General features: G+C 46.7%; 1 protein-coding gene across 1 annotated transcript in view; it reads left to right on the top strand.

The window, feature by feature from the left end:
• Taok3 (TAO kinase 3) overlaps positions 1 to 22,812 on the top strand; it is a 176,904-nt gene that overhangs the window by 123,654 nt on the left and 30,438 nt on the right. Inside the window, exons 14-16 of the mRNA XM_050158923.1 lie at positions 5,054 to 5,260; positions 14,368 to 14,664; positions 15,128 to 15,244. Of these exons, the coding sequence (XP_050014880.1) occupies positions 5,054 to 5,260; positions 14,368 to 14,664; positions 15,128 to 15,244 (621 nt within the window). The remainder of the gene's footprint in view (positions 1 to 5,053; positions 5,261 to 14,367; positions 14,665 to 15,127; positions 15,245 to 22,812) is intronic.

Here is a 22,812-nt window from a genome sequence, read left to right as displayed (position 1 = left end):
TAGGACACTTTGGAGAATGGGGGCAGAATAGGTGCTCTCTCCCCTGAGGAACACTCGGAGGGACAGAGACACAAAGGCAGCAATTCTTACTAAGGCAGATGTGAAAAGAGCTTGACGTCCAGCAGGGGTCAGGGGTATCATGGGGTAGAGTAGGCATTCATGAATGGGCACAGCATGAATTTTTAAATGTATTTTTATTTGAGAATTCCACACATGCATACAAAGCCTTTTGGTCGCATTCAGCCCCTGTTGCCCCTCCAGCTCTTTCAAGACCATCCTACCTACCCTCCTAGTCTTAGTTAGGGTTTCTGTTGCCATAAAGAGACACATGACCACGGCAACTCTTATAAAGGAAAGTATTTAATTGGGTATTTCACTTACAGTTCAGAGGTTTAGTTCATAATCTTCATGGGGGAAGTATGGCAGTGTGCAGGCAGACATGGTGCTAGAGCTGAGAGTCATCACATCTTGATCCAAAGGCAACAGGAAGTGAACCTACTCACTGGATGTGGCTTGAGCATAGGAGACCTCAAAGCCCACCTCCACAGTGGCACACTTCCTCCAACAAGACTATACCTACTCCAACAAGGCACACCTCCTAATAGTGCCACTCCCTTTGGGAGCCATTTTCTTTTAAAACACCACATTCCACTCCCTGGTCCCCAAAAACTTGTATCCATATACTAATGCAAAAATGCATTTGGTCCAGCTTCAAAAGTCCCCATGGTCTATAACATTCTCAAACTTATTTAAAAAAATCTAAAGTTTAAAATCTCTTCTGAGACTTATGGCGATCTCTTAACTGTAATCCCCTGTAAAATCAAAATCAAAAAGCAGATAACATACTTCCTACATATAATGGCACAGGATATACATTATCACTTCAAAGCATAGGGAAGAGAACATAGTGAGAAAATACAGGATCAAAGCAAGACCAAAACCAGCTGGGCAAGCTCCAAACTCTGCGTCTCTATGTCTGATATCAAAACACTCCTCAGATCTCCAACTCCTTCCAGGTCTGTGGACTGTAACACACTTCTGTCTCTTGGGCTGGTTTCACTCCATTAGCAGCTCTCCTCAGCAGGTATCCCATGGTTCTGGCATCTCCAACATCTTGGGTTCTCCAAGGCAATCCAGGCTTCACCTTCACTCAATGGCCTCTCTAGGCCTCCGTTCAGGGACACACTGACACATGCCTGGTCTCATCAGTGTTCCTTAGTTGTGGAGGAAGATTTTATAACCCCTTTCTTCTATCCTTGAAGCCAGAACCGTGTGGCCAAAGCTGCCAAGTTCTGCTGCTTACAGGGGCTGGAAAATGGTCCCCTTGATCAATTAGATCTTTACCAGCTTCTGGTTTTCCATGATTCCTGCACTGCCTAAGCTTGGCTGTTTAGGAACTTGCTCTGTGGACCAAGCTGACCTCAAACTCAGCTGCAGGCTTCAGCCTTGCCTTCCCAGTGAGGAGATCAGAGACAGCACCACCACACCGGGCTCCAAGCTTTTCTTTAGTTCCTTTTCACAAGTTGGAAATTTAGCTGGGTGGGATCTTGCCCTGAGGTCACCACTCCCTCTATTCCATTTCTTAATCCATTTATCTCCTTGAACACAGGATTTTAGCTCTAATTCTAATTCCTGGTGCCCCTTTTCTCATTTTATATTTTTATTTGCTCAGCTTGCTCCTTTTCATTATAAATCTTCATCAGAGTTAATACTAATAACCACATGACAGAGTCTACACTAGGTTGTTTTGAGATTTCCTCTGCCAACGGAATTATTTCAGAACTCTTCACTTTAGCCTCGGGCAGACTCTTCATACAAGGACAAAAAGCAGCCACATTCTTAAGAAAATATCATAAGACCAGTCTCTAGGTCATACTAACATTCTTCTCTGAAACCTCTTGATCGTCACAGTCACAGTTCAAATCATTCTCAGCACCATTATCTTTCATGTTCCTACTAGTATGGCCCATTAATCACTGCTTTCCTAGCCTAAAATACCAAAATCCAAATTCCTCCAAACAAACACATGGTTAGGCCTATCATAGCAGTACCCTAGTCTCTGGTACCAACTTCTGTCTTAGAATTTCTATTGCTGTAAAGAGATACCATGACCACAGCAACTCTTATAAAGGAAAATATTAAATTGAGGAGGTGATATACAGTTTCGGAGGTTTAGTCTACTAACATCATGGTGGGGAGCATGGAGGCATGCATGCAGACATGGTGCTGGAGAAGGAACTGCTGCATCTTGATATGCAGGCAACAGGAAGTAGACTGAGACACTGGGCAGTATCTTGAGCATATATAAGACTCAAAGCCCACCCCCTAGTGACACACTTCCTCCCGGGAGACCACACCTACTCCAACAAGGCCACACTTCCTAAAAGTGCCACTCCCTTTGGGGGCCATTTTCTTTCAAACCACCACACACCCCTAAATTCCCAATTTCACATCGCTCTCTCTTTTTTCCTTTTGATCTACTCCGTCTAATTAATGCTGCCTATGTATACATCAGTATAAGGTGATCCACTGGAGCTCATCAACCTTCCAGGGGTCACATCATAAAACTGACTCTTTCCCCCAGCAGCCTTCCGCTGTCAGTAACTCTCAGCTGGTGGTGAGGCTGTGCCCCTCCTCTATCCAGAGCTTGGTCCATTTTAGACTCAGGTAAGCTCTGTGCTTGGGAGGACCATCCTGGTTGCAGCCACCAGTCCACTCGTGAGTTTAGAGGTGAGGGTTGGGTCCCTAGGAATAGGAAAAGGTAGACTTGCTAACATGTGGCTCTCAATGAAAGAGAAAGTAATGGAAGTGGGGTTTAAGGATAACAAGGAGGCCACTTGTTTGTTTCCCTGCCGCCCAACAGCTCAGATCAGAAAGAACCACACAGAAACTGTATTAATTAAATCACTACTTGTCCTATTAGCTCTAGCTTCTTATTGGCTAGCTCTTACATATTAAGTTAACCCATCTCCGTTAATCTGTATATCACCACAAGGCTGTGGCTTACCAGGTAAACTTCTGGTGTCTGACTCCTGAGGGGCTACATGTCTTCTCACTGACTCTGCCTTCTTTCTCCCAGCATTCAGTTTAGTTTTCCCCGCCTAGCTCTACTCTACCCCATCAGGCCAAGACAGTTTCTTTATTAACCAATGGTATTCACCGCATACAGAGGGGAATTCCACACCATAAGGGGACTAAACAACTTGAATATGTGTGGCCTGAAAGTGTGTGAGCTTCAGGGAATGGCTGGGCATGGCAGTACATGCCTACCACCCCAGCACTTAAAGGCAGAGGCAGGAGGATTGTGGATTTGGGGCCTGCTTGAGAGAATAAGGGTGGGTTGAGGTTATTCAGGGGTCTCTTGACACCATATACACATGAGTTTTCAAAGGAAAGATGACTTTCTGGGCTTTCACTAGCTAAAAGAATTGGATGAGAGCCAGTTAGATGGTTCAGCTGACAAAGGTCTGTGCTGTCAGCCTGAGTTAGACCTCTCAGGCCCACATGGTATAAGGAGAGAACAACTCCTGAAATTATCCTCTGACCCCCGCAAGGCCACCGTAGTGCATGTACTGTGGCATGCGCATACACACACGTGCACACATATGTACATACACACACACACGATAAACTTAGAAAAATAACCAAAGAGTGAGAAAGAGAGGAAGTCAGTGTTATTTTTTAACTTTCAATGAAACAATTATTTTATCAATAAAAAATTCAAAAATAAAAATTGAACTATAAAAATCTTTTGATCAGTATAGACAATTAGTATCCCACTAATTGAGAAAATGAATGCATTAAAATGTGACATATTAATAGTAGGGTGTGGAAGCAGGAGTCTTTAATCCCAACACTAGGGAGGCAGAAGCAGGCTGATTTCTGTGCATTCAAGGCTAACTTGGTCTAAAGATCGAGTTCCAGGCCAGCCCTGACTACTTACTGAGGCCTGTCTTCAAAACAAAAATGAAAAGGTGCTGTATTGTCTACATTTTGTATCACTGAGTGATCACCTGTATCCTCATGTCTCCGTAGCAACTTACTGTCTGTTTGTGTACAGTAGGGTTTGAAAATAGGGCTTCTTTGTAACTAAATTGACTTAGTGAATTTAATCCTGTTGGGGAGGAGCCTCTTGTGTGATCATAACTGCTGACTTCACACTTTCACCCCGTCCACTGTTAGTCTCTGGCCTTGACAGGAGTAGGTACCAATATTATCTCACAGAGATTCTTAATGAGATCACCGAGGAAATCATGACAGAGTTGCTTAAGGGAGACAGGATTTAATTACCTAGCTCGGACAGTAGAGTTTATCCCCCACCTCATGCAGTTATGCACTAAGGTCCTGCAGGGAGCACGCACACCACTGTCCCCTCTAAAGAGCTTCTCCACTGCACGCCAGTTCAGGATCATCAGTTTGGTGTCCGCAGTGTCGCCACTTGGCATTCCCAGAGAACCCGCCTGGACTCATGACACATACTGGGAGCAATCCCACAGTGTCGTGGTCATGTGTGATGGGGGAAGCCCTGGGATGGTAGCATTTGGAGACTTGAGACCCATAAGCAGAGTGGCCCTGGGGAGGCAGGAAGTGAGTGTGAGATGTCTGGTCATGGTAGAGTGTCCCCAAAGATCCTCCATTTAAAAGATGACATGCGAGGCATAGGGACCTCAGTTCCATCCCCAGAACCCATATTTTTTTTTAAAAGCCAGGAGTCTTAGCGCCTGTTTACAAATAGCTCTAGGGAGGCAGAAAACAGAAGGATCCTAGAGCTCATTGGCCAGCCAGTCTAACCTACTTAGTGAGCTCCAACCAGAGAGACCGTCACAAAATTCAAGGTTCTTTGTGATCAACACTCAGGGTTGACCTGTGTCTACTATGCATGTGTACACACACACACACACACACACACACACACACACACACACACTTGATCTTTGCACACCAACAAAAGAGCAGTTTGCTGCTGCAGATGTAATGCACAGTGGCCCGGCCAGTAGGTCAGCACTTGATCTCCAGGTGTTTTGGTTTTGAATCCCAGTGCCCATTTTTACAGGACAGTGAACACGGAAGCAACCTGAACAGGGAGGTGGACAGCTTGGGCAGCATCCACTCTATCCCCAGCGTGTCAGTGAGCACAGGCAGCCGGAGCAGCAGTGTGAACAGCATGCAGGAGGTCATGGACGAGAGCAGCTCTGAGCTCGTCATGATGCAGGAAGATGACAGCACTGTCAACTCCGGCTCCTCCATGGTACACAAGAAGGTAGGTATCACAGGGCCCTCACAAGCCAGGGTCGGGTGGCCCCAGCAAAGCCAGGTCAGGACATGCTGCTTTCAGGAGGGTGGGTTTCCTCTTTGCAACCAAAGCAGGGGATGAAAAGAACAGGAAGAAGACTTCTGATGGATTAGCAGAAGACCCTGTTGGCTGCACCTCTCGGTTTCACCATCTCTCGTTGCTCTGATAGCTGGCACCATCCAGCAGAATGGTAAAGAAATTACTAATATTAATATACTGAGCATATTAGCACAGTGTCTAGAATCCTAGCCTCTGAAAGGCTGAGGCAGGGGATTGCCAGAAGTTCAAGACTGCCCTGTGGTACATTGAAAGTAGTAGGCCAACCTGGACTACAGAGCGAAATTCTGTCGGAAGGAAGGAAGGAAGGAAGGAAGGAAGGAAGGAAGGAAGGAAGGAAGGAAGGAAGGAAGGAAGGGAAAAAAAAGAAAAGAAAAGAAAAACAAACAAAAAATGGACTGGAGAGATTGGTCAGAGGTTAAAAGTACTGGCTACTCTTCCAGAGGACCTGGGTTCAATTCCCAGCACCAACACAGTGGCTCACAACCATCTGTAACTTTAACCAGGTGGTTCTGACACCTTCTTCTGGCCGCAGACACCAGACATGCACAATACATATGCAGGTAAAACACCTATACCCATAAATAAATAAATTTTTGAAAAAGAAAAAAGAAAGAAAGTTGAGTGTGGTGGCACACGCCTTTAATCCCAGCACTCAGGAGGCAGAGGCAGGTGGATCTCTGTGAGTTCGAGGCCAGCCTGGTCTACAGAGCTAGTTCCAGGACAGCTAGAGCTACACAGAGAAACCCTGCCTTGAAAGAAAAAAAAAAAAAACAAACAAACAAAAAGAAGAAGGGGAGAAGGAGGAGGAGGAGGAGGAGGAGGAGGAGGAGGAGGAGGAGGAAGGGAGGAAAAAAGGCAGGTCAAAGCTGTCCCTGGCGCCTCCCGGAGGAAAGCAGCTCACCCTTACAGAGGAAAAGACCCCTGTAAAGCAGTGACCTCCACACCTCAGGCAGTAGACTCAAGAGGCTAAGACTGGACGATGGCAAGTCCAAGGCTTGTCAGGGCTACGGAGTGAGTGCTAAGATCAACAGCTTGCCTTGTCTCAAAATGAAAAGCCGAAGACAAAACAGCAACAGAATTTGTTGTTTTTTCTCTTCTCCTAAGGCTCTTGACCAGCTAACTACAGTTACAGAGTTTGTTTGTTTGTTTGTTTTGTGGGTAGGGTACACATGTGCATGATCAGAACACGTGGGGATCAGAGGAAAGCATGCAGGAGCTGATTCTGTCTTTCCCCCATGGGGCGTGGTGGCAGGCAAGCTAGCTTGTCCTGCTGACTATTTCGACCTCCGAATGAATGGTTCTGATTAAGGATGTCTGTCCTAGTTCCTTTCTGTTGCTGTGATAAACTCCAAGACCCACAGCAACCTGGGGAGCTCTCAGATCACACCCCATCACTGACGCAAGTCAGGGGAGGAACTCAAGAGCTGAACCTGGAGGCAAGAGCTGATGCGGGAACCACAGAAGGATGCTGCTTACTGGCTTGCTCCCCATAACTTGCTCAGCCTGCTTTCTTATAGCATCCAGGACTACCAGCCCAGGACTGGCACTGCCCACGGTGGGCAGAGCCCTAACACACAGACTTGTCTATGGGCCAGTCTGATGGGGGCGGTTTGTCAGTTGTCATGGTGACAAAAACCTAGCCAGCAGAATGCTCATTTTATACAAACCTACCATAAAGTTAAAACTTTTTATGAAAACCGTTGAAGGCTTACTTCAGAGTCATTGCTCTGACTTGAGGTCGGCCTTCCACAGTAGGAAATTATAGAGAAAGGTCACTTGTCATTTAAGATTTTATTTATTTTATTTCATGTATATGAGTGTCACATGTATTGTCTGCATGTATGTATGTATGTAACATATGCATGCAGTACACATGGAAGCCAGATGCTTGACCCTCCTGGAACTGGAATCGCAGGTCATTATGGATAATGGGAACAGAATCAGGGTCCTCTGCAAAAGCAGCAAGTGTTCTTAACCTTTTGTGCACACGCATGCTCATGCACACATGTTTTTTTTTTTTTAAGTATCTAACCCATTTGTGTGTAGTGTTCTTGCAAAATTTGTTCTGGGTAACAGGAAGATTTACTCAACTAGGGAACAATGGCTCTGTCCCCTCAGAGCTATCCAAGCTGGGCAAATTAGCCAGGTCTAGATGCTTGCTCCTGCCTGAGCCATCGAATGTGGACAGGGAGGGGCGCGCACCAACTGCACTCACTCACAGTGGGCTCCGCTCCCACTGACACACAAAGAGGAAGACTATCCAGACTGTGATTTCCTGTGACAGTCCCGTTTGCCCAGGTTGAGTCCACAGTCTCAGGAAAGCCTGTTCTAGGCCTTGTCCCATTGTCCTAATTGTTTTCTTTATAGTATCTGCCAGTGTGTAAGATTACATTATGCACCAGGTTTAGTGGAAGCCTTTTATCCCTCTGCCATCCCTGCATCCGAGAGGCTGCCATGGCACAGTCATGGGATCAAGTCCTGCCTGGCTGCACAGGAAGACCCCGTCTCAAAACCAAACAGAGCGCTCACTGGCTAAGAGCGCCGATTGCTGGGTTTGGATCCCAGCACCCACATGACAACTCACAACCATCTATAACTCCAGCTTCAGGGGATCCAACCACCTCTTCTGGACTTTAAGCGCACCTTCACATACATAGTGCACAGAAACTCATACAAGCAAACACACATGAACAAAATCTAAAGAGAATAAGACAGAGCGCTTAGGATACAGCTCAGTAGTGTACACTTGCCTTGCATGTGCAAGGTCTTGGGTACAATCCCCAGCATCAGAAAAAAACATATTTATGTGTTATAACATAAATTATTATGTATAATATATTATAATATATTATTTTATTATATTATATGTATATATGTATCAATCCAGCTCCAAGGAAAGTGGAAGATCCTCTTCTGGCTTCTGAGGGCAACACCAGCACACATGTGGCATGCGCAGGCACACCCTCCCACACACACATAAATAAAACTGTCAATCCTTAGAACATGCACATATGTGTAATAGATTAACTTATCTACCGTCTATGAATGGAACGTAAATTTTCCCGCTTGTCTGGGACAAGGTAGACTGTCTGTAAATGCAGACCACGTGGGGGAGTAAGTGACAAGTTCAGAGCCAGGCACACAACGACATTACGGTCAGGGGTGTGAAACACAAATTCAAGGAGTAGACATCTCCAGTATCGCCTTTAAGGCTTGAAGAAGCTACCTGAGTAGAGTTTGTCTGCTAATCCCTAAGAAGCAGTAACATGCTTGACACCAAATACAAGAAAATCCTTACAACCAAGCAGAACGTGCGGTGCTCTGACCCTAGGCGGAGGACAGATTCCCGTTCTGTGCTGCACTTGATCTTGGCCAGAGGTCGAAAAGTGACCCGCCTGTCATCTTGGAAGATGACCATCCTGTCAAACTCACGTTTTAAAAATTCCTAAATATGCATTGATTATAGTTTCATTATTTACATATGCACATGTATTTAAATTCATGCAAATGAATCTCAAGAATGGAATGTTAAAACTATAAATTCTAATTCATTTTAATTGTTGGTAAAACAATTGAAAAACTCAAAATTTAAAAGGTTGTTTACTGACCACGAGAATATTTGTGTCACTTCTAGTAATTGATCACTTCTTTAGTATACCCTGCTTTAGTATATATTCTCTGGGCTCCTTTTCCTGTGCAAAGTAATGGATTTGGTTATGGCATTTTTACTCTTACGTGTCACTAATATGTTCTGGTCTTTTGTGTCCCATGTAGAACCTATGTACAAGCCATGGGTGTGAACTCATTCCTGTGACATTTACTATATGTGTCTGTGTCTGTGTGTGCATGTGCACACGTGCGTTGCGCACCAGAGCACATATGTGGAGGTCAAAGGACAGGTTTCCGTCAGTTCTCCCCTTCCGCCATGTGGGTCCCAGGGACAGAACTCGGGTCATCAGGCCCAGCAGCAAGTGCCTTTACCTGCCGAGCCATCCCACCAACCCTGTTGCCCTCTTTGAAAACCAGAGAACAGCTTTCCCCAATGTTTTGAGAGGCTAGGGTGTCCTCAGTGCCCTTTGCTCCTTAGCCCGGCTGTTCTGCGGTGCAGAGGGCCCGCATTGCCGCTGCTTCCTCTCACATGCAGCAGAGAGGAAAGGAAGGAATGACGCTGCAAGAGTGTCCTGCAGTCATGGCTTTGTCCTCAGCCTGCTCCTTGCCATCTTCCCTCCCTAGCTTTCTGGTTCAGATCCACCTTTCCCTTCCAGCTCCATCTAGCAGCCTCAGAAACCAGGCCTGGTGGCACGCGCGCACCTTTAATCCCAGCACTGGGGATCTCTGTGAGTCTGAAGCCAGCTTGCTTTACATACTGAGTTCCAGGCAAGTGCGGGCTACACAGAGAGACCGGCGTCTCAACAGAGCAAGCGTGGTATTTTGAAGGGAGCAGATGAGGCACGGTGAGCTTGCTGGCCCCTCGTCCACAGACAGGTCAGCGAGGGTACCTATAGAGGCCTGGTCAGAGAAAAGCTGCTTTGGGTCACACCCATGGGTTGTGTCACCTGGGTCACCATGTAGAGCTTCTGGCACAACAGAGTAGCAGACTTCAATGAATTACAAATATGAATTCTGTTAAATAACCCAAGAGAAAACGTCATTTTCTCATAACCTCCTCAGACATATCCTAGACATGTGGCCATGAGGCAGTTCTGTCCTGGGCAAAGCTTCCGTCTAAATAAAAGCAGTGTCTTAGGAATGCAGATGTAGTTCCATTGATGGAGTGCTTACCTGCACGCACAGATCCCCAGGATCCATTGCCAGCACATACGTGTAATCTTGGAAGGGGGAATGGCAGAGACAGGAAAAACCCAGGGTTTGCTGGCTGGCCCATCTGAATGCCTAGGTCAGCGAGAGACCCTGCCTTAAAAACCACGGTTGGACAATAGAGAAAGACACCACTGTTGACCTCTGGCTTCCACACGTGCTGGCATGCAACATGCACACACACACATGCACACACACGCATACACACATGCACACACACACACATGCGCACACACACACGGTAATTCCAGGACATAAGTGTTCCTCTTGTGTGATATATTTCACTCTTTTATATAAAAATGTAATTCTTTTTTTAAAAAAAGGCAGTGGTGTAATTTTTACCTGCCTGTAATTTTAGTACTCAGGATGCTGAGGCAGGAAGATTGCAGATTCAAGCCAGTCTGAGCTACAAAGCAAAAAATTTAATAAACCATACAATTTAAGGAAAAGCAAATTTATCGCATAGACTGTAAGAGGGTACTGCGCAGGCAGTAGCTGGAATTCTGCCCACAGGTCAACATCAGTTTTTTTTAATCTGAGGAAATATTTCTGTTGTGTTCTCCAGTGAGCACACGTGTGGATTTGCCAGATTAAAATACATGGACTTAAAATGGGCCCCTAATCCCAAAGAAATTTCAAGGCACTATTTCATGTGTTGCTGAATGATAATATCCCATTACTTTTTATTTATTTAGTGTACTTGCACATGTGTGTGTGTGTGTGTGCCACAGTGTCTGTTAAGCACAAGTTTTGACACTTGGGAGGCGAGTACCACTCCCCACTGAGCCTGCCTCTCCAGCCCCGACAATGACATTTTAAAGGTAAATCCCCACCAAGACACATATTTGGTCTTGGTAGAGCGCAGTGTGGTGTTTGCCCTTCGTCTCACAGAAACAGTCCTCAGAGACGGCAGCCCTCAGCCACTCATGGGCGCTAGCCGGCTCTCACTGCTACTGCGTAACTGACCCTTCAGTGGCTACTCCGAAATCGTGTCCAACTCAGAAACTGAGCACCACATACAGCAGGTAAACCCTGCGGGCCAGAGACTTGAAGGCACAGCGAAGGTGATGCACCACTGTGTTTGGGCTTCAGGTCCCAAGACACATTCTCCTTATTTTTAAATAGCTCATTAATTGGATTGGGGAACTTCACCCTTTTTTAATCCAGTGAGATCGAATGTTTACACATTTTTTCCTTGGGCCTGGGAATGTCATTCAGTGTTAAAGCGAATGGTTGCCCAAAAAGACAAAATACAAGAAAGCCAGATATAGTGGCCACCCCTTTAGTCCCAGGACTCAGCAGAGGCAGATGGATCTCTGAGTTCCAGGCCAGTCATAGCAAGACCTTGTCTCAAAATAAGTAAATAAATAAAATATAAACAAACAGACGTCCTTCCCGGCTGTGCAGGAAATGGGCGTGTCCTGTGCAGACTTCCTTCCCTGCTGCTCCGGAAGTGGGCGTGGCTTGTTAGGATGGCTCATGGCCCTGACGTGTGGCCGCTCTCACACTAGATCAGAGAGGGTGACCTAGCGCCAAGCTGCCCAGCAAATCTGAGACTTCTCTTCCAAACAGTGGGGCCAGTGTGTAAGAGCACTGGCTGCCGAGCCTGACGACCTGAGTTCAATCCCCGGGGCCCACAGTTTGGAAGGCGAGAACTGACTCCTGAAGTTGCCCTCTGACCTTACACACGTGCCATAGCACGTACACACACACACGTAAATAAACAAATGTAATTCTTAAAAGGTGGCAAGGATAAAGCAAAGGTTCACATATGTTTTAGATAAAAGAATTTGTATTTAAAGTCTTTGAACTAAAGTGACATCCTAGCTTTTTTTTCTCTTTCTCTAAGACAGGTTTCACACTGTGTACAGCATTTCTAGCACACACATTGGTGGGTTATTTAACGTGTCAATAACAATAAAAAGTGATGTCAGATTTTAGCTTTCAGAACGTATTCCAATTTCCATACATTTAGCACACACATAAAAAAATCTGTGACTTTTAATTTGATAATCAGGGTCCTAAACCTAAAATATTTTGCTTGTTTGGTTGCGGATTTTTTATTTATAATTTTTTGTTTGTTTGTTTTGTTTTGTTTTGTTTTGTTGAGTTAGAGGCTTACTAATGTAGCTCAGGCTGGCCCCAAACTACCCTGTCTCCGTAACTTCCTGAATGCTGGGATTATAGGCACAACACATCACCACACCCTGGGATCTAGTTTTATTACATCTAGACATATGTGAATGGTTCTTGTTTTGTTTTGTGATGTGAGCACTGTGGCTTCTGGTGCCACTGGCTGTCTTTGCGCCTGAAGTCACCACCACTTGAATGTCACTGCTTCCACCCTTTACCCCAGGTTCTCTCTCAGTGGAACTTCTTAATTGTCACCAAAACCAGGGCTCAGAGCCCCAGACTTTGTGTCTCTCATGATGCTGGCATCAGAAAGTTCCATGCTTCTCTGAAGCTGTTGTGTTAAGTAAGTTCAATTTTCGATACGGTGTGGTTTCATTAGTACATACATGAAGATAAGGAGCCTGAGGCCCACTGCAGGGTCCCAGTCACATGTCTCTGTGCCATACGAGGTTCAGACTTCCCAGGAAGTAATGCGAAATCATTTAAAATGATCCTTCAAGCATTTTTTACATAAGTTTTAAAATATCCATGTTAAAGGGTTTTTTTTTAATATTTCAGGAGAGGTCGGGGCTCTCACTACACTACCCACAGTGACCTCAAACTTGCAATTTCTCCTACTTTCCTAGTGTGTTGGAGTGCGGGTGTGTGTGTGTGTGTGTGTGTGTGTTGGGTGGCAATTGTAGGTGTACACAACTTACCCCACTTAAGAAACACATTGTTTTTTCATTTATTTATTGTTGTGGCTTTTTACATCAAAACCTGGTTATAACATTTCATGTCCCTCAAAAAAAAAATCTACACATTTTGATTTTTTTGAAAATTTCAGAGATAAAGGTTTGTATTTTCTGAGTCTCTTTGGATCTTGCTTTGTAATGAAGGGAAGGGCAATTACATGGTTTTTAAAATTTTGAGGTACTCCTGGAGAAAATGCAAACCAGTGGTTTCTCCTAAAACGCTGGGGAATAAGAAATTGATTTCTCCTCCCCCATCTGAGCATGTGCTATTTAAAAGCCCCCCCACCATTGAACATGATTTTGAACTACAGATTGCCAGAGTACTATGGGGGGGGGGGTAAATTTTCTAAAGGTTGCTGACTGACTGACCAGCTCATCTTGTACAGAGGGCGGGCCACGGTCCTCTGAAAACATTTTCCCTTTCCAAATCATTTCAGTTGCATTTAAGGAACATCCATTATTATCCATCCAGGGCATGTTATTTTTTTTTCCACGGGCGTTAAAATGAGATTAATCATCTTTGGCCATCAAGAAAGCACAGAACTCGATTAAATCAGTCAAGGACATTAAATCCCAGCCTCGCTCAGTCTGCTGGCATGCCAGTTGAGGGACCATTTGTGAAAGTATCATTTGGTTTGGAATTGTATGCCTGTCTCTTTAAATCTAAAAAAAAAAAAAAGAAAGAAAAAAATCCTTTCAGAAGCTGTAGAGAGAAGGTGCTAGAACTGTGTACGATCATGACTGGAAAGCAGGATCCCTCAGTGACTGCCGAATCTTCCCAGCACAAGACAGAGAGGCAGCTCGCCACAAGCCTCCCCTGATCGCCCCCACCCCCAGAAGAAGGATGACCCCACCGACCAGCTCACAGATCCAATTCAATTGACAACGCAGCTCTTTCAGGGGAATGAGGCAGAGGCTCGCTTTTATGTTAAAAGCCACCAGCATCCTCCCCGCCAGACATGGACATGACATTTTTAAAGGAATTATCTGGTCACCGCGTTTTAAGCAGACTGTGCTGAAGCGTCCGTCCGCGCCATTCTCTCTCCTCTTCCTTTTCGCTTTTGCATATATGTAATTCCGGAGGTAAAGGGGGGAAAAAGCCTGCCAGGGAGTCAGAAGGCATCCCACGAGCGATCAGCTGACATTCCTAACCGAAGGCTGCAATGTGTTGCTTATTCATTTTATACCGTGGGAGCTGCGGGGACTAGCAGAGAGCTGAACTATGCATTTCAAACAGCGGTGCTTGTTCAGAAAGAGGGGTGAGAGAGAGGCAGCCGGCGAGGAAAGAGCGCAGCTGGACTTTCTCCTTCTCTTCATCCATTTCTGCAGGATCATGTATTCGTAAGGGATGAGGCGGGCCACGGCGATCCCAGGCCTGAGCCGCGGCCTACCCAGTCAGTTCAGAGCCGGGCCCTCCACTATCGGAACCGAGAGCGCTTTGCCACGATCAAATCCGCGTCTTTGGTAAGCCGATACTGCTCTCCCCTCCTCCCTGTCTGGCAGCCTCTGGCCCTCCCTGAGCCTCCCTCAGCTTCATGGATGGGAGGAAAAGCAGCCAGAGATGTTGTCTCCCTCCAAATAATTTTATTCATTTTAGGGGGGAAAAAATCTGTTGGCATAGCAACCTGATCTCAGATGTTTAGCATTGTCTATTGCATTAAAAAAAAACCTTTGTGTGTGTGTGTGTATGTGTGTCTGTGTGTGTGTGTCTCTCTGTCTGTGTGTATGCTGTATATGCAAAATATAAGGCTTTGGAATGAGTTGCTGGCATGAACAATTTTTTTAAGCGATCTCTGTTTTAATCAAAATAAATAATGCTAAAAATATTTTTTCAAGGTATGGATGTGTGCAGGGCACTATGCTTCTTTTTATATAGGTGCATGTGTGTCTATGAGACACACACACGTCAAAAGGTAAAACACGATTTAAAATTATATATATATATATATATAGTTGCCGGCCACCATCTGTAATTGTAGAAAAATCAAACACTTGCTTCCCAAGGATAGTCCACTGGTTCGTTCTGATTCATTCATTTATTTATTGCAATGGTGGTAGTGGCCGAGCTTCCCCCATTTAACCCCTGAAGAATTTCCTGAGAGCCATAAAGCAAGGAGGCCTTTGTAGCGGGGGCTGGCAGCAGCTGTGGGAGCTGAGGGGCTGTCGGATTCCTCAGCTTTTCTACTACCGCGAATGTGATTGCCGGGTGCCCTTGTAGTAGCAAAAGGGGTGTGCGCAGGAAGACTTAGTTTTCATGCCTCCTCCCCTTGGCCCCCCACGCGTGCGCGTGCGCGCTGTCACATACACACACACACACACACACACACACACACACACACACACACACACACGCATGCACATCCCCCTCCATTTCATCCTTAGCATTTGGACCTCTCTGCTTTGCCACCTGAATCTCACTTCTCAGGCAGGAAAATTATTGAAATATTAGTTGTTTTGCCCAAATGGATGTTAGAGGTCACATGAGCGGGAAGAGTTACTGTACACTGCTTGGCCGTTACATCCAGAACCCATGATGACATCATCCAAGGCCGACCCAGAAATAATCATTTTTTCTTGTCCTATTTTTCAAACCTGATTTCTACTTTTATCCCCCCACCCCATCAAGTCTGTTTTTAAAGGCTCCAGCGATGTTTGAAATTGAGAAGAATTATAGTCTTTGAGAGAGCAAATAGAAGGAAAATGGAGGTGAAAGCAGCAGTCTATTGCTCATGCCTATTCCGTGTCAGAAAAAAAAATCACAGTTTAACATAGTCTGTTCATGAAGAATCCCACTCCCAAGTTCTTTTATGTTGAAGTTTCTTGTAACCTCTTTAATGGGCAATTTTTCATCTGATAGGAGATCTCAAAATGTCCACTCTGTGGCTGCTGGTGCTTGGTAAGCATCTCGGAAACCTGCCTGTGAATTCGATAGAACATGGTGGGGCTGTCAGTAGTGGCCTCCGTGCCACAGTGTCTTACAAGAAACCTGTGACTGCTCACCACAGGCTGCTATGGGCTCGTCCCTTCAGCCCCCACCTGCTCCGGAGGAGCCCAAGCAGCAGGGGCAGGCGCTGCAGGGAGGCGGACCCTCGCCCCAGCGGTTCCCCCATTGTGGGACAGATCTCTGCTTTCCCTCAAACCACGCCCTCCTTCCCACATCATATATTCATGACTCTCTCCTCCCGCCCTTCATTACTACAGCCATGCCGGTAGAGTCTCCTGCCAGCCTCGGAAAACTCTCTCCAGGGCCGCTCAGCATGGGCTTCAGCCATCACAGCTGCCTTCTCAGTGGCTAATAGAAGCGGCTTCCCTGCCAGGCCACTTCAGCTGTGGGCAGAGCCCTAGGAAGCCTCCCTGAAGCCTACAGGCTTCAGAGTAACCCAACCCACACCCCGTGCAGGGAACCGCTGGAGTCCATCCCTCTGGTGGACTTCTGATTCGTCAAGAGGTCTCTACTCCAATACCTACTGAGAGACCCAGAAGCCTGGGTTTGGGTGGGGCGGCGGCTGGTCTTCTAGGACACAGAGAACAGTGCGCAGGCTCTCCAGATGGGGCGCTCTCAGAGTCACAATGGTATCCTTGGAAGTTCTTCTGAGACTCTGGTAAATTTTGAGGAAGAAAAATAAATGAATGAAGGGCAGGTGGGGTCTGGCATGGATGGTTGCGTCCGTGTCCCATTTGCAGCCATCTAACTATCATCAAGTTCTTCAATCCCGCTCCCCACCAAATGGTCTCAGACACTCAACCCAAGGGCTGCCCAAGCCATGCCACTAGAGTATTGGAAAGAAGTGTGTGATCTTAGAAAAGGGATCACACGTCCTGTTTCATTTTGTTCTGTTCTGGTTTTTATGGATCCCGTTCAGTTGAAAGGCCTAGGGTGGTGTAGACAGCCTTTAATGAAGGGCAGGGTAATGGGACGGCGGACATCCTGTCACCAGTCAAGTCCCCGGCCAGACTGACAGCTGATGGCAATCCTAGATTGATGGTTGATGTGCCAACCGTTTGTTCATTGGCTGATTTGGGTTGTGCCCTTTCTCCATGGTTTCCCTCCTGGTAGAGAAGCTGCCGAGTCACAGAGATATCTGGAGGTGATCAGCAAAGAGCACAGGAACGCACAGACTCACTTTTCCGTTACGAACTCAATAAATGACAAGAACATTTTTCACCTGACTCGTAAACTATCGCCAACACTTGCCACTTCTCAGATGGGTCTTACGGACCCACCTTTCCCACAGAAACCCAAAGGAGGCCCTTGCTGGACACCGCATCCTCTCAGTATAGCTCTCTCTGTTGCGTCCGGGTTCCACATGCTGTTGCTCTATTGCATGTGGAACAAAGGAAAAGCAAGCCCTTGGTGGAGCTTTAGAACACAGCTTCTTCATTAGAGCCCCCATGGGTAGCCTTTACTGGCTTCATGTAGACCTAGGAAAAGGAAGAGAACGTCATAGCGTCTGCCTTTCTCTTACCTTCTGTGAGGAAGTGTGGCTTGAGCTGGTCTGTCGCCTAGAGGAAGACAGTTTATATCATTCTTCAGGATTGTCTCTCTGAGTACTTGGCCCTTTGAGATGGACTTTTCTTGAGTCTCACTGCCAGTGGGCGGAAGGCCCAGTGTTTTTGCGTTCTGACCCATGAGAGCCATTTTGGCTCATTTCGATATTTGATATCACTTCTTCAGATGTTGTGGTGTTCCGGTTCACTGGCAGCTTCCGTAGTAGACGTAGTAGACGTAGTAGAGAGCATCAAGGTCATGGGTGTCTACCAGGATGGCTCATTCGTGCCTATGAAAGGAAGTCTTGGTGGCAAGAAATGGTCTGGCTGCACAAGCGGGTTTGTAACAGACCACACACTAGGGAGACAGCATAAGAAGAAAATTTAGTTTGAGGTCACCAGAAAAGCATGGAAGAGAAACGGTTGTTCCATCCCTGTAGTACAGGTTCTCTCACTTGGCCTTATCAGATGGAGAAGAAAAAGAGGTGAGGGGGCGGGGGGGGGGGGAATCTGTGTTTGGAATTTTTGAAGCACCGTCTAACTGTTGAACTCACCATGTGACATCTGAATGAGTGTGGTCATAAGAAGAAAGATGTTACTGCCTCGGCAGGGAACACTTCTGTGGCTCCTCTTGGGAGCCCAATGCTAAGTCTTTGAAAATGTCTCCTCAGGACAGTGCAGCAGAGAATGCGTTATCAATACACTGCAGATCCTGAGGCTGGGGAGATGGCTCAATGAGGTTCCGATTCCCAACACCCATGTGAATAGCCACCTGTAACTGTGGGGTGGGGCAGGGCAGGCACAAAGTAGGGGCGGGGGCATGGCAGGTGGGGGGGCAGATCCCTGGAGCTCATTGGCCGGTCAGCCTAGCTGAATTAATGAGTTCATCCTCCCAAAATAAGGTGGAATAACATTGAGAATGACACCTAAATATTGACCTCTGACCTCCATACACATGTGCACACTCACATGTACATATCACACACACATGTGCACACATAAATATTGCATACTTCTTTCCATTACCTGCCATCTTATTAAGATATTTGCTGACCCCAGTTTCTTTCACCTGTGCTCTCTGTCAACCAATATGCCCAGCCCACGTGACCACGCACTCAGTCAACACAGTTGAATGAGTGAATGAGTGGCATCACCACAGCCACTGCCACATGAGGATTTGGATTGAGAAGTGGATGTTTTAGCTAGGTGTGGTAGTATACACCTATGACTCCCCGACATTGGAAACACCCAGAAAGAGATCGAGTTCAAGGCCAGTCTGGGCTACTTAATGAGACCCTAGTTCCCTCTTTTAAAAAACAATGAGAAAAGTATGTGTCACTTATTCTGTGTGTGTGTGTGTGTGTGTGTGTGTGTGAGAGAGAGAGAGAGAGAGAGAGAGAGAGAGAGAGAGAGAGAGAGAGAGAGAGAGAGAGAGAGAGAGAAGAAATCTGGTATCGCTCAACTGTTAGTGGAGAACTTAAAACACCTTTCCCTTTCCCTTGGGTGCTCTGAAGTGTGTCATGTCAGGTCTCTGCAGCCAACATGAGGCGCTCGCCATATTTTCTCTGAGAACAGAGGTGACCACTTGCTCTCCTCCTGAGGGAGAATGAATCCTGTTCATGGGCTTTGGTGATTCAAGTGCCTGCTGTTCAGTATGTTACTGTCTGTCTTTATGCTTGTCCACGGTAGGTGTGTTTAGTAGGTTACTGTGCCTCCATGCTTGTCCACAGTACGTGTGTTCAGGAGCTTACTGTGCCTTCATGCTTGTCCACGGTAGGCGTGTTCAGTAGCTTACTGTGCCTCCATGCTTGTCCACGGTACGTGTGTTCAGGAGCTTACTGTGACTTCATGCTTGTCCACGGTAGGTGTGTTCTAGCCTGGAGATTAAGTGGTTTGCTTCAGAGCCAGATCTAGTGTTAAACAGGGTCACGTTGAGCAACTGAATTCCCTTTAGAAGGTGTTGCAGGCCTCCTGTGTATGGTCCGTGGCTGCTGCTTATTTATTATGTTGTACATACGCCAGGTCTGTGAGATGAGCAGTGATTGTGACTCAGAAATTATGTGTGGTCTGGGAGTGTCGCTCAGTGGGAGAGCACGTGCTGGAGGAGAGTGGGAGACAGACAGACTTAATCATGGTGGGGTACTGACTTAGAAGCCAGGGCTCATTCATGCTAAGCACACATGTGTTCTCTCATATTTCCCCCTTAAAGCTCACAAGCTCGCCATGGGCAATTGCATTGTTAAACATCCTTTCTCACCAGGCTTGGTGGTATATGCACATCTTTAATCCCAGCACTCGGGGGACAGAGACAAGCAGTCTCTGTGAGTTCTAGGCCAGCCTGGTCCACAGAGTGAGGCCCTATCTGAGAATGAAAATGAGATGAAGCCCTTCCTTTCCTCTCCACTTGTTAAAAGCTAGACCTGTCCCACCAGAAGCAGAGGCAAGGAGAGAGATTCCCCCAGGGCTGGCAGGAGAAGGAAGGAGAGCAACAGGGTCATTCATGTTCCCTTGAGTTGGAGGCCCCAAGTCCTTTGACATATGCCACCATACCCAGTTGGCCACACTGAAGACAACTGGACTCACCCCTCTTTCCCTAAGGAAGCATCCAAAGACTTGAAGAGGTCAAGTCTTTGTCCAAGGTCAGAGGTGTAGTTGGAACAGAGTGGGTGCTTTCCCCCGGGCAGCCCTAGGCGTGGCACCATGGAACTTCCGACTTGTACTTGGTCCCTTGTGTGACGCTATAGTCGCCACATCTCCACAGCTTCTCTGCACATTCACACTTGCTCAGTGTGTGACTCAGACTTACCCTTCTCCCCAGCTTTGAATTTGGGGGGCTGTGTTGACTCCTTTGGTATCTTTCTAACAGAAAATGACCACTATTTCTCTGCCTTGATGATGGAGCCCCTCAGGCAGTTCAAGAACCACGAGCCCTTGATTCTGATCCCCACAATGTATAAGAATTAAAAAGGTAGCCGTGAGTGTTGGTGCAAGCCTTTAATTCCAGCACTCCGGAGGCAGTCTACATAGTGAATTCCAGGCCAATCAGAGCTATGTGGTGAGACCCCATCTCAAAAGAAAAACTAGAGAGAGAGAATGAATATCAGGGTGTAGCCTGTAGCCTCAGAACTGAGAGGCTGAGGAGAGAATGTAACAAGTCTGGGGCCTGATGAGGCTACACAGTGAGGCCCTATCTGGAGGTTGAAGAGTTAACTCCATCACCAGAACCCATGTAAAAGGCCAGGTCCAATGGCATGTGCCTGTAACCTCAGCCCAGGAGGGGAACAACAGGGAGGGCCATGACGTTCTTTGACCAGCCAGTCTAGCAGAGTTGATGAGCTTCAGGCTCACCGAGAGACCCTGTCTGAGATTCAGGAGAGATATCCAGTGTCCACCTCCCCCCCCAGCTTCCACACACTTGAGCAGGCAGGTGTGCTCACAAGCCTGTGTTCACACCATACTAACAGGTACACCCATCACACCACACACACACACACACACACACAAATCTGAAAGATAAATTATAAAGTATACAAAATTATCAGCTTTTTAATATGTAAGTTCTTTTTCTTTCATGTTCATTGGTGTTTGGCCTGCATGTATGCCTGTATGAAAATGTCAGATGCCCTGGAGCTGGAGTTACAGACAGGTGTGAGATGCCGTGTGGGTGATGGGAATTGAACTCAGGTCCTCTGCAAGAGCAGCCAGTGTCCTCAACCACTGAGTCATCTCTCCAGTCCCAAATTACCAGCTTTTTAAAATTCTGTTGACCAAACAGCATATTGTCGAGACACCTAGTGTAAACAGTGAAGTGAGAACGGATAATATAATTAACAAGTGTTTAATGTATTCCATATTAAATTTCACAAATGACCACTGCTCATGCTTTGATTTAAGCTTGTCTGTCTACCTTGAGCATGGAAGGATGAAATTTAGTATCTGTTGGTGGCTCACACCTGCTAACCTCCTACTAGGGAGTTGGAGGTCACCCTGAGCTCTAGAGAGAGACCTCACTGCAAACACCATCTTCATGTGGGCCCAGGAAGACCGTCTGAAAGGCAGGAAGTTTGCTGGTGACAAATGGAAGGTTGTGTTTGGAGTCTGCTGAAGGCGATTATCCTAGCCATGGGGAGCGCTGGAAAGCAAAAGCTGCCCTCCTGGAAGACAGCCAGGTACAAGGAGGGCATGCTGGGCTCTCAGTTGTCTTTGTCACACATTTGAGCCAGGTGTGAGAAGACAGGCAGTGGGGCCACCCTATTTGCAGGGACCCAGGCCCTGGTAAGACGGGGAAATGTCCCTCGCCTCCTTCCCAGTCCGTCATGAGGCCCAGGGCTTTCTCAGCTGAGGGCAGTTCATGTGCAGGGTTTAGATGCATCCTGAGGGTGTGAGAGGAGGCCCTGACTCCCCTCTGGGAATCTCATTAGAGAGGGAATTCCAGAGGACTGAGGATGACTCAGTGGATAGAGTGCCTGCTGCTAAGCTCAGATCCTGGCACCCATCTGAAAGCCAGGCACTGAGGTGTGTGCCTTGTGATCTCAGCACACTGGGGAGTAGAGACTGAAGGATTCCCAGGCCTCCCTGCTGAGCCAACCAGGCTGAGTGAGGGACCCTCTCTCAAAAAATACGGTGGAAAATGATAGAGGAAGCCCTCCCACCCCCCCCCCACCCCCCCGTCAGCCTCTGGCCTCCACACCCACACTCATGGGTGAGCGTGCCTCCACACACACGAGGGAATACCAGAAACAAGTGAATATCTGGGTAAAATGTGCCTACCTGGAAATGGCCACCATACTGTCATATTTGTGTGTGGAAGAAAATTTTGATTTCAAAAGAGGCTGTCCTTGTTTTGTTTTTCCCTAAAGTTGTCCTCATATATGATATGAGCATATGGGATCGAAACTTATACACATATCTCAGACTATTTCTGTGTTTCCCTCTACCCAGATATGAATACATTTAAGGAAATAATAATGGGACTAGGTGTAGACAGGCTTGTAATCCTAGTGCTTGGGAAACGGAGGCGGAAGGCTCGTCATGAAGGTCAGGGTCCCTGGAATATACAGGGATACCCTGTCCCATATATGTGTGTGTGTGTGTGTGTGTGTGTGTGTGTGTGTGTGTGTGTGTGTTTGTGGGGGTGACCTTTGACTTCACATTTAAGAGGACTGATTCCATATCTGGCAGAGGCAGGCGGATCTCTGGGCGTTCCAGGCCAGACTGGTTTACAAGAGCTAGTTCCAACAGCGGGCTCCAAAGCAACAGAGAAACCCTGTCTCGGAAAAAAAAAAA

Source organism: Alexandromys fortis, unplaced genomic scaffold (genome assembly GCF_014885135.2).
Source record: "Alexandromys fortis isolate MF-2015 unplaced genomic scaffold, M_Fortis_MF-2015_v1.1 scaffold_90, whole genome shotgun sequence".
Lineage (NCBI taxonomy): Eukaryota > Metazoa > Chordata > Mammalia > Rodentia > Cricetidae > Alexandromys > Alexandromys fortis.
This window is presented reverse-complemented; position numbering and strand designations above follow the sequence as displayed.